This window comes from Bos grunniens, chromosome 27, assembly GCF_055505025.1.
Source record: "Bos grunniens cultivar Pamir isolate PY7600 chromosome 27, Bosgru_T2T1.0, whole genome shotgun sequence".
Classification (NCBI taxonomy): domain Eukaryota; kingdom Metazoa; phylum Chordata; class Mammalia; order Artiodactyla; family Bovidae; genus Bos; species Bos grunniens.
The window spans coordinates 21,711,497-21,723,701 of record NC_141191.1 but is presented as its reverse complement, the minus strand read 5'-3'; the positions used below and the strand labels follow the sequence as shown (position 1 = coordinate 21,723,701).

The following is a 12,205-nucleotide window of genomic DNA, read 5'->3' as shown; positions in this document are numbered from 1 at the left end:
GTTTTTAATGTTTGTATGTGTAAAAAAAATCTTTAGATAATTTTTAAAAAGAAATCTTTTGAGTTATGCTTAAAGAAATGCCAATAAATTTTAATGTTAGGAAATCAAATACTTGTGTTAAGGTTGAGCATATGTGTACCCAGGGTAACAGCATAAAAGTCACTGAAAATGTTTTTGTTTTGTTAACAGGGTGAACAATTGTGTTGGATTTTCAAATTATAAATTTTTCCTCCTTTTCTTGGCTTATTCTCTGCTGTACTGCGTTTTTATTGCTGCTACAGACTTACAGTATTTTATCAAATTTTGGACCGTAAGTTATTACCTTGGTGACTTTTTTTGGAATACAAAAATACATATATAGACTTTCAATAGTGACTTAATCCAGACACTAATTTTATAGAATAGAGCTAATTTATATATAGTCATTCCTCATTATTCGCAGATTCTGTGTTTGTGAATTCACCTACTTGCTAACATTTATTTTAAACCTCAAAGTCAATACTCAGCGTAACTTTTGTGGTCATTTGCAAGCATACACAGAATAGGAAAAATCTGAGTCACCCACGTACACGCTTCCAGTTGAGATCAAACCAGAGGTCTTATTGCCTTCCTGTTTGAACTCTTATACTGTAAATGAGTGTGCTTTTAAGTCTATTTAGTGCTGTGTCTTTTGCATTTTTGTGCTTTTTTTGTTGGTGACTTCATTGTTTAAAAGGCCTTCAAGCCTAGCGCTGAAGTGCTGTCTAATTTTCTGAGCAAAAGAAGAGACCGTGATGTGCCTCATGGAGGAAATACATGTATATAGATAAGCTTCCTTCAGACATGACTTATGGTGCTGTTGGCTGTGAGTTCTCTTATTTAATGCATATTAAATAAGGTATCAATTAGGTTTTATAAGCAGAAACACACAGAACAAGGTCATTGATCATTTGACAAAAATGTTGTGACCAGAAACCTGTATCTTCCCAGGAGCAATGGTTCGGGAATCATAATTTCAGTGTTCATGGCAACTTTAAAGACCATCACCACTGCGAATAACAAGAAGTGACTATATAAGATTTTTTTTCTTAGTATTTAAAAGAGAAGTTCTTCTTTATGTGTAAAAAGATTATTAAACTAGAATATCAATCAAGTGCTGAATTGATATTAAGTGCATGCTTTAGGCAACTCATTTGTTTTCTGTGCTGTATATTTTAAATGTAAGCAAAACAGAATTAGTACTGTGTATTTTGGAGTAGAAAATGGCAGCCCACTCCAGTATTCTTGCCTGGAGAATCCCAGGAACAGAGGAGCCTGGTGGGCTGCCATCTACGGGGTCGCAGAGAGTCGGACATGACTGAAGCGACTTAGCAGCAGCTGGTTTACATTTGGAAAGGGAATGGCAACCCACTCCAGTATTCTTGCCTGGACAATCCCAGGGACAGAGGAGCCTGGTGGGCTGCCGTCTATGGGGTCGCAGAGAGTCAGACACAACTGAAGCAACTTATCAGCAGCTAGTTTACATCTGGGAAGGGAATGGCAACCCACTCCAGTATTCTTGCCTGGCGAATTCCATGGACAGAGAAGCCTGGGGGGGCTACAGTCTGTGGGGTTGCAGAGTCAGACACGACTGAGCGACTAACACACACACACTATGTATTTTAAGTACCGCAAGATAGTCCCCATGAATACCATACAATATAAAAAGCAGTTATCCCTGCCAGAGTTGCCGTATTACATTCATTAAATTATCCTTTATTATGGAAAGACTCTATGAATTATTAGATCATTGATGTGAGATTTGAATCACATTCAATGCTAAAGATTTATTGATACCTACTATGTGTCAGTAACATTGCTAAGCGCTAGAAATACACAGGTAAACAAGCATGTCCTAGCATTCGAGGGTACTTGCGGTGTCCATCTGGAAGAATGATCTCTTGTGGATGTCTGAGAGCACATGGCCTTACAGTTCCTCATTCTCGTGGATGGTTTTACTTCCAAACCACAAATACATGTGTAAAGGATTGACTGGCTTTCACAGTGAGAACACTGCTGTCAAAAGGTATCAGTGAGGTCTTGTGACCTGGCTCAATCTGACAGGATATTGAAACCGAATGTCAGAAGGAGACACATCCTAGCATCTCTGGTGCTTCACTGAGTATTCCTAAGCCCACATTCTAGAGGGACTCCAGGTCTCCTTAGATGCGTAGACTAGGAGAGTCAGTCTGGTTGTGCTTTGATGGTCTTTTTTATCCCATGGGTATTGTTAAGGTTTATTTTAGACAGGTGTTATGCACTGGTGGTGAACTTTTCTGTGCTGACATTATCCAAGGTAGCTTGAAGCATTATTGTGAGTGTGTTGTATGTGTTTGTAGTTGATTTTGTCGTTTGCAGTGATGTAAAACGTCAGTGAGAAGACTAGCTAAATCATGCCACTTATCCTCCATTTTCTGGCATTATAATAAAATAATGTTTAAACATTTGTAAATCTAGAGTATGTTAACAAAACATTTTCAGAAAGTAAATTAAAAACAAATTTTATAAATTATAAAAATTTTATAGCTCCTTTTATCTTGCTTCCTACTTGTGTAGTTTACACACATACTATTATAATTGTTCTATGAATTTGGTTATACAAAATAAATATCCAAAATTTTAATATCTTTTCCATAGATATATGTATATTCATGTTATAGTAAGCATTGATTTGAGTTTAAAGATGTATTTTTCCCTTGCAGTTATAATATAAAGCTGTATATCTTTCTCCATATCTAAATTTAAGAAAAATTTTAAACAACAACAAAAAAAGACTTATCAAATTAGGAGAATACTCATTCCTTTGACAAAACATTTTATTTTCTCCCTCTCTTTATAGAATGGCCTACCTGATACTCAAGCCAAGTTCCATATTATGTTTTTATTCTTTGCTGCAGCTATGTTTTCTGTCAGCTTGTCTTCTCTGTTTGGCTATCATTGTTGGCTAGTCAGCAAAAATAAATCTACATTAGGTGAGTATATGATTATTGTAGTTAACAGAACTTTCAATGCAAAACTAAATATTCATCAGAGGTTGCCATATGGTTAAATGCTAACCTGTCCTGAAGTTCTAAAAACCACTCTTAATTCCCACATTGTCTGGTGGGACAAATACAGATTCACTCATTCCGTGTATTTTTAAACTGTCCATCATGTGCAAAGCATTGTGTATATATACAGTGGTGAGCAACGCAGAAAATCGATAACCAAACATAAACCTAATTACAAAGTGTTTTGAAAGAAACAAACAGGATGTTGAGTTATGAATCAAGGGCTGGGGATGGTAATAGGGAAGCTATCTAGAAGGAGTGGTCAGGGAAGAGTTCATGAAAACAGAAAGTAGTTAAGAAGTCATGGAAAGAGCTAGAACATCTCAGGCAGAGAAAACAGTATGTTCAAAAGCCCTGCAGAGATCGGATACAGCAAAGCAGTGCTACAACCTGTATGAACGTCAGAAACGTCCTAAATAAAAGAAGTCAAATAGAAAAGTTACATGTCGTGTAATTCCATTTATAGGAAATATCCATGGAGAAAGAAGCATTTTGATGATTTCCAAAGGGTGGGAAGAAGATGGAGTAAAGAATGACTACTTTAATTAGTATAGGGTTTCTTTTGAGGTGATTAAAATATTTTGGAATTTGGTATAGGTATTGATTGCAAAAAAATATGAATTACTAAATGCCACTGAAATATTCACCTTAATGTGACCAATTTTATGTTCTCTGTATTTCATCTCATTTAAAAAAAAAAAAAGAGCTACATATGTTTGAGAAACTATTCATAGAAAGCTAAAGAACAAAAAAAATGTACTATGAAGTTTGAGAAGTAAGCAGGGACTAAGCTAAATGGAGTCTTCTAGACTAAGAATAGGGGTTTCAGAATGTAACCAGGACTTATAATTTCTTTTGATCGCAAAGGATACTCAAGTTATGAGATTCTGTTATTAAAATAATGAAAATTAATTGTATATAATTTTGAATGTTTATTTTTCAATATTGAGGTGAAATCTAATCACCTGAAGTACTAGCAGAGTGAAAATATTGGTATAATAAAGTACTTTCTAAATGAAGTATCATATTTCAAATTATAGAGCAATTCAAATTGTAGAGCAATTAAATTATTTTTCAAATGTAAGTGTTTCTACTAAGCTTTCAATTTTAGAAACTTGTAGATTTTACTTGGAACACTGAAAGGATTTCGTCTGAACAATATGGTCCTATAATTATTAAAAAGTTTTATAAAAAGCTATAAACTAGGGTAATAAATATTAAGAATCTTGCAAATCACCACATTTTTCATAGTACCTTGACTCTGCTAGTTAGATTTTTCCTTTCTCAAATAATGGACAGAAATCATTATACTTCTATGTTTATTCACATAGAAAATCCCAAAACTAACATTTTAGGTTTTGCATCTCAGCATTATTTAAGATGAAAATGTAGCATAAAGGACAGAACTTTGATGACCGTGTTCAAATTCCAATCGTGTCATTTACTTTTTGTGTGATATTGAGCAAAGTCACACAGCTTCTCTCAACCTCGTGAGCATAACCACCCGTGATGTGTGACCCTGCATTGCATCCTGATTTAGACAGAGAGTTTTAAAGTACATTTTTGATTAGCTAGAAGAAAATTTATGATTGGATGACATAAAATTCTAGTGAAATTGGAAAATGGAAATTATTAGTTGAAAGAAGGTTATAGAATGTATCTTTAGTCTCATTTTGATTTAAAAAATATATATTTATATCTATCTTATCTCTCTGTCCATTCAGCTGTCTAGAAGATGTAGAGTTTTAAATTATTTGCTTGTTTGTGTTTTTTCATTTTTTACAATACACATGTGCTGCTGCAGAAATAAAAGGGTTACTTAAAAACTACAATAGATCTAATCATATTTTAAGTTTGTTTTAAAAGAAAAGACAGTCTTCATCTGTGGGGCTGTTGACAGACATATAAAGAGTCGCAGGAGGCTAGCCTTGGGTTTTCAGAGTTTCTTCATTTAATCCACTCCTTTCTAATTATAGCGCTTGCTAGTTGATGTGCTCTTTCCTTATGTGGTTGCTCTGCCATCTTTTCTAGAGGCATTTAGAAGCCCAGTATTTCGACACGGAACAGATAAGAATGGATTCAGCTTGGGTTTCGGTAAAAATATGCTCCAGGTTTTTGGTGATGAGAAGAGGTACTGGTTGCTACCCATTTTTTCAAGGTATTTTGTTGTGAAAATTTTCAGGGTTTAGACTACTGAAAGTAATTCAACAGAAGAACTCTGTCCTTCTGCATAAGAACTCTTATTTTTTAAAGGGTTATTTTATGATCCACTATTATATCAAAGTGGAAATCAGTTGACTCACATCTCCATAAACATACTGTACTGAAGCCAGTGTCTGAGATACGTTTTGTCCATAATGTAACTGTGTTCTGCTCACAGAGATCATCTTTCTTTTACTGCACAATTGTAACTTTTTATTTTAATTATAGTCTAGGTGATGGCTGCTCCTTTCCAACTTGCCTTGTTAACCAAGATCCTGAGCAACCATCTACTCCTGCAGGATTGAATTCATCATCTAAAAAGTAAGCCCATTTTTTTTTTCTATTTTACTTTCAAATAATATAGTTTATCGGAAAAAAATAAACTTAGGATCATTTACTACACTGGTTTCCAGGTTGGAACAAGGGCGGGAGGAAAGTGTGACTGAGGTCGGAGTCCGTAGGGAACGTCAGTCATAATTATAAAATTCTGTGATTCATCTGGGTAGTCAGTAAACAGGTGTTAATTCTCTGTAAGTTGACTGAAATATATTATGATTTTTTTTTTAATGTGGTGCTTAAAAAAAAAAAAGTACGGTGTAAGTCCAAATTAGTCCCACTTGTGATCATGTGAGCTGCCAGGGTTGCTTTGCCTCTGACCCACTGGGCCTTTGCTCTTGGCAATCAAAAGACCTTCCCTGCCTGGACCAGGCCCTTGGAGATGAATGGAATCCCAGACATCGGATTGACAGCCCCATTAGCAGTGGGCACCATATTCTTGGTCCTCTTTAAAGACCTCTAAGCTTGATCTGAGCCATTTCTGTGGGAATAGAAAGGAAGGAATCTAGGAAATTTATTTTCTGGACTTTTGACCACTGTTTTGCATCTCTTTTTGGTTCCAATCTCTCAAGCATTTGAGGAAGGCCTGAAATTGGATTCTGACTGGCAAAAGACAAAACGATCTAAACATTTCAAAATGCTCTTAAAAAAATGTTCTATATGAAGTTTTAAGTAGAACCACTTACTTTTTTAAATGTTTAAGACAGATTTAACATGACAATACCTCTAATTTTTAAATGAAAGCCACTAACAGAAACATGAGCTATCATGTCATAGCGTTTCCTCAGTATTGGATGCCATGTTCACGGCACCCTCCTCCCAAGCAGTTTCTTACTGCTTACAACACTTTCTCCCGTGGAACCTGATGTGACCCCAGAATCCTTTCTAAGGCAGTGATCCCGGCAGCCACTACAGAATCACCTGAAATTGTCACGAGATGAAACCTATTTACCAACCCCATCCCTAGAGTGAGTTACGTGCCTGCCAGTTAACGTGTGTGTCACATGGGCCTTTCGAAGGCACCATAGTCCTACTTGGCCCTGAGTTTGGGCTTGAAAATTTCACAGAGCTGAAGGCTATATTTTTTTATACTATGTTAAGTGGTTTTGGTTAAGACTAGTTGGGGTTTAGATATAGTCCGCCTCCTACTAAGTGAGCCTGGAGAGAAGTCCTAATTCTGGCACTATTACCCATCGGGTTGGTCTTGACAAGGTCAGGTAACCTCTCTGGCCCTCTCTTTCCTTTAAATGTTGAGATTGGCTTTTGACAGCTGAAGTTTCTTCTACAGAATCCTGTAATTTCCCCTGATTGGCCCATATACATTTTCTGTGCCTAGTCCGTGTCTCCCCTTGTGTACTCTGGAGTTGTATACATCATTGTCTACATAATGTGCCCACATAAAAGTCATCGCCAGCTGAACAGGTGCAAAGCAGAACTCTTGATTCCAAGCCACCTACCCCTCACCCCACTGAAACCTGATTCTCCTTTGTTCTCTCATATTCATGAGTAATGACTTCTATTCTCCCAGATGCTCAGCGCAGAAACTTGGGGGTCGCCTAGATTCCTCTCTCTGGGCACCCTGTATACCCTGTACATTGCAGATCCTGTCAGACGTCCCCTCCAAATACACGCATAACCTGGATACTTTCTCGCCACCTCCAGGCCTGCTGTCCTGGTCCATCTGTCACTTCTCACGTGGACTCTGGCTCCACGTTTGCCCTCCACCACCCTATTCTCCATTAAAAAGAGAGAGTGAGCCTTTTAAAGCGTCAGTCAGATTGTGTCACTCTTCTGCTCAGAATCGGAGAAGGCAATGGCACCCCACTCCAGCTAGTGAATGTCCTTCCCTTGTCCGGACTAATCTGGCCCTTGACACCTCTCAGTGTAATGCCTTACCTCTTTCCCGTCGCTCACAGTCCTCAGACACACAGATCTTGCTGTTCCTCAAATGTACCAAGCATGTTGCTTATTTAGTGGCTTTGCACTTGTCAGTTCGTCTTCCTAAAAGTTCCTCCTCCAGATATCTGCATGGTCTGTGCCTTCAGTTCACTTTCTGCTCTTTACAGGAGAGGTCGTCTTTGAAAACCCTTTGTATCATAGCAGCCTGCCCCTCTGTTCCCTTTATATTGCCTTTTACTGTTGGCAGAGCTGTTAATCTCACTGGATTTATTATATATTTATTCTTCTCCTTCCTCAATTAGATCAAAGACTTTACTCATTGATATACTAGTACTTCAATGAGTATTGTTCGATGAATACATCCTTGCTGTTTGTTAAGAGTCCTGTTGCAAAAAAAAAAAAAAGAGTCCTGTTGCAGTAATGACTCTCCAAGGAGTCCCTAAACTAGGACTTAGCTACTTTTCTATACCTGGTCTATGGTCCCTTTCCTGAGAACGAATAAGAATTAGTGTAAAAGACATTTTTCATATAGATAGGAGACACGATTTTCTTTTTTAAAGTTTTCCTCCAGAATTTTAATAAGGGATTTATTAGAGCAGCACAAAATTGAAATGATCTCAAATTTTAGAGATGAGGTAATTATTAAGGAGAAAAGGCATATCCTTTAAAAAATATAATAGTTATAGTCAACTAAAATATGTGAAATTACTCTTGGAAAAATTTTAAGTAGCTTTTTTCTTTTTAATATTATTATAATTACTATTTTGATGTGTTATAAAAAATATACTAATAGTTTCTGTGCCAATAATGTTTTAAAATCTAAATGAAATGTTATTTATTTTAAACCAAACTTTATATCACTGTCATCAGTGAGAAACTAGTATAATTTGGCATCAAATATAACTTAAAATCAATAATAAAATCCTGGTAAGTTCTGGTACATTCCTTTACCTGCTAAAGTTGGAGGCCGAGGCTTTTTCTGTGTATTAATAATGGAGATTTGCCAAAGTCAAGGATTGTCATCATATTGTACTCAGAGGAAAGGAGAAAGCTGAGGCAAGAACACTTTCTTCATTGCGAGTCAGTATGACTTAATGCCTTGGTCCTGCTTCCCCGAAGTCCTCTTGGTAACTCCTACAATCGCCTTGCACCACGAGTGGTTTGAGTTCCTTCCTTTAAGAAATACTCACTTCCTTTAAGAAATACGATCAAGAGTTAACCTGATGATCATAATTATTCTTCAGTCCTGAAAACCATCAGTTTCCTGCAAAGCCACTGAGAGAGTCCCAGAGCCACCTTCTTACTGATTCTCAATCTTGGACGGAGAACAGCACAAGCCTAGGGAAAGGCAAAGCTGGTAAGGGTATGCTGTGTGGCTGTTTTGAAATATTTTAGTTTTAAAAGGTGAAGGTAGTGAACATTTTTAATTCTTATTACCTGTAGAATATGTCTTATTTTGGAGTCAGACGACCATTGTAAATACAGAATTATTTTCAAAGAACCGTTTGTGAAATGCTTTGATTAATGTCTGGAAGCTGTAGAAAACCATTTTGTGAAAGATAGATTTACCTTACTTTTTTTCTGGTTTAGAGAACCAAATCTTTATTACCATGTATTAAATAAAATGATAAACTCAAAATATAATTTATTTTAAAATGAGGAAGAGTACAGTAAGTGCAGGCAGAAGGTTAAAAAGTATCTGTTAAAAGGGATCTCAAATTAATGTGGTTTTTACTTGAAAGTTTCTATCCAGTTTCAAAATATTGGATACATTGAATATATATTGGATATATATATCCAATATGGAGAAGGCAGTGGCACCCCACTCCAGTACTCTTGCCTGGAGTGTCCCATGGGCGGAGGAGCCTGGTGGGCTGCAGTCCTTGGGGTCGCTAGGAGTCGGACACGACTGAGCGACTTCACTTTCACTTTTCACTTTAATGCATTGGAGAAGGAAATGGCAACCCACTCCAGTACTCTTGCCTGGAGAATCCCAGGCAGCCTGGTGGGCTGCCATCTATGGGGTCGCACAGAGTCAGACACGATTGAAGCAACTTAGCAGCAGCAGCATATATATTGGATATATATTGAAGTAAGCCATTATAGAATTGCTATAACTTTTAGCTACCTGTTATTTATTCATATCCCACTCACAGTTCTCTGGTTATTGTTGATTTTAATCTTTTGATTACTTGGGTCAATATGGTTTATTGGCAAAGAACAAGCAAGTTTTTGAAGGCAGACAGAGCTGATAGCAAATCCCAGTTTGGGCATCTAATCAGTGTGGGGCATTTGTTAAGTTACTTAGCCTCCTTTAGAGTTAGCATCTTCATCTTTAAAATACTACTTAATTCTCAGGGTTGTTAAGTATCAAACAAGACATGTGGTGACACATGCAGGGGTGTGTATGTATTTGGGGTTTTCCAAGTTTAAAGCCATGCATCCACAATTAAGGCACTAAGGTCTATTTTTTTTTAATTATAGTTGTACAATATTGAGATGTATAAAACAAAATACAATTTTTGGAGGACAAGTGCTCTACAATATTGTGTTAGCCTTGAACAAAGAATTCTCTATCTTTCTCTATAAAACTGAAACAACGCATTTGAACATTATCCTGCAGGAATGTTGAAAACATCTGATATCACCAGGCCTTAAAAATATGATATTTAATCAAATACAAATAAAAAAAGAAAAAAATGTTTAATTTGGGAACTAAAGAGTTTAAAAGAAAGAAGTGAAGTTTTAAAATTTAAGTAGACATGCCACATACTGACATATTGAATGGTATGAAAAAATACACATAAATTAAAATTATCCTTGTTCTTAAGGAATGTACATTCCCTCTGAAGAGCCCCATCACTTGAATATTCATAATTTGGTCTGTCTCTCCATCTTCAAACATGCCATTCCATTTTTCAGTATATGGGAGGGATTAGGTATTTATCCAAACAAAATTGATGTCTTCTATTTGCCCTTTGAATCCCTCAGTTTCCTTAGAGGCAAAGAAGTGATGTATACTTGGAGGGTAGAAAGACAGAAAACTCCCTTTCAGAACAGATTCATATTTCACCTTATAGTTCTACATTAGCATACAGGTGATTTTCTGGTTTCTATGTGCTGTTAATCTGGGGACATGGTAGATTAATTTTCCGTTACTTTGATAGATGAATTTAGAAATTGTTTAAAAGATGGTGTAAAAGAAAGAAGAGAAATATGAGAATGGTGAGATGAGAAAAGGCTCAAAGATTAGTTTGACAAGAATAAAGAATTAGAAAACAGTGATTCAAGGTAATGTGAGAAGTGTGAGGTTCAGCATATTTTACATTATTTTATTCACACCTCCTACTTCCTCAGGTGTATACACTTTTTAAAAGTGCTATTTTGGGAGTGCTGGTTGTGGCTGACTGTATTGTGTGTATGTGTGTGTTTGTTTCTATATAACCATCTTGTAAACACTCATAATATGTACAGGATAACTTTGGCAATACACTGGTGGGATTCATGGATGAATAAACAAGTCTCTGCCTTTTTATTCAAAAGCAGCACCCACAAAAATTGCTAACTTATGTTTTCTCTTAAAGGTATGAGCAATCCTGCACTGACCATGGAGAATGAGACTTAACTCTTCTAACAAAATGTACTCATACTTCATGAAAGTAAGGAAAATTCTTCCTTTATTGTTATGTTTTATAGTTTTAATCACTTACTAGCTCTCTTTGGGCAAATAGTTTCCATAAACATTTATTTTTGAGTAACTCAAATAGAAGATGTCTTAGCAGACCCTTGGGATTGTATCAGTCATACAAGAGACCTTTGAATATAGATCTAGCTTCAATATTAGCTAGTTATTTGGTTAACTTAATAAAAGTTGATGAACAGAATTCATTTTTATAGCAAGAATTGATCCTAAAATGTTGAACTTTAAAATGACAATTTTTATTGAACCATAAAATGACAATTGTCTTGTCATTTTATAGGATCTTGCAGTTTTTTGTTTTTTCCTTTCCTTCAGGATATCCAGCGGTCTTATTCATGACCACCCATTAGCTGGATCTCACTGGGTCTAAAATATAAGACAATTATAGCTTGTTAGCGCAGATCTCTCCCGTCCTTATTTTTAGTCATAGTAGGACCCCAGAGCATGTGTCACCCTTAAAATAATCGGTGTTCCAAGTCATTTTCTTTAACCTATAATTTTTTTAAACCTTTAATTCCAAATCAGTTTCCTTAAAGCAAAATCTATTTATGAGCCTGCAGTTAAGAAAAAGCTCCAAAAATGTCCTCTTTGGAACCAAGCCATAAATAGCTTAACAAAATAAACAATTATATGTACTGCTACAATAAACAATGGGCTTTCCTAGTGGCTCAGTGGATAAAGAATCTGCCTGCAATGCAGGAGACATAGGAGATGTGAGTTCAATCCCTGGGTCAAGGAGATCTCCTACAGAAGGAAATGGCAATCTACTCCAGTATTCTTGTCTGGAGAATCCCATGGACAGAGGATCCTGGCAGGCTACAGTCCAAAGGGTTGCAAAGAGTCATACATGACTGAGTGACCAAGCAAGCAAGCAATAAACAATATGAAGAACTGAACTTGTGGTTGCCAAGATGAGGTAGGGAAGGACTGGGCGTTTGGGATTAACAGATGCAAACTATTATATATAGGATGGATAAACAACAACATCCTACTGTATAGA

At 36.3% G+C, this 12,205-nt stretch overlaps 1 protein-coding gene across 1 annotated transcript in view; it reads left to right on the top strand.

The window, feature by feature from the left end:
* Positions 1–12,205, top strand: part of ZDHHC2 (zDHHC palmitoyltransferase 2) — a 67,711-nt gene that overhangs the window by 51,101 nt on the left and 4,405 nt on the right. The window contains exons 7-12 of the mRNA XM_086380672.1: positions 190–310; positions 2,858–2,990; positions 5,100–5,226; positions 5,499–5,591; positions 8,750–8,862; positions 11,090–11,164. Of these exons, the coding sequence (XP_086236798.1) occupies positions 190–310; positions 2,858–2,990; positions 5,100–5,226; positions 5,499–5,591; positions 8,750–8,862; positions 11,090–11,130 (628 nt within the window). The 3' untranslated portion in view covers positions 11,131–11,164. The remainder of the gene's footprint in view (positions 1–189; positions 311–2,857; positions 2,991–5,099; positions 5,227–5,498; positions 5,592–8,749; positions 8,863–11,089; positions 11,165–12,205) is intronic.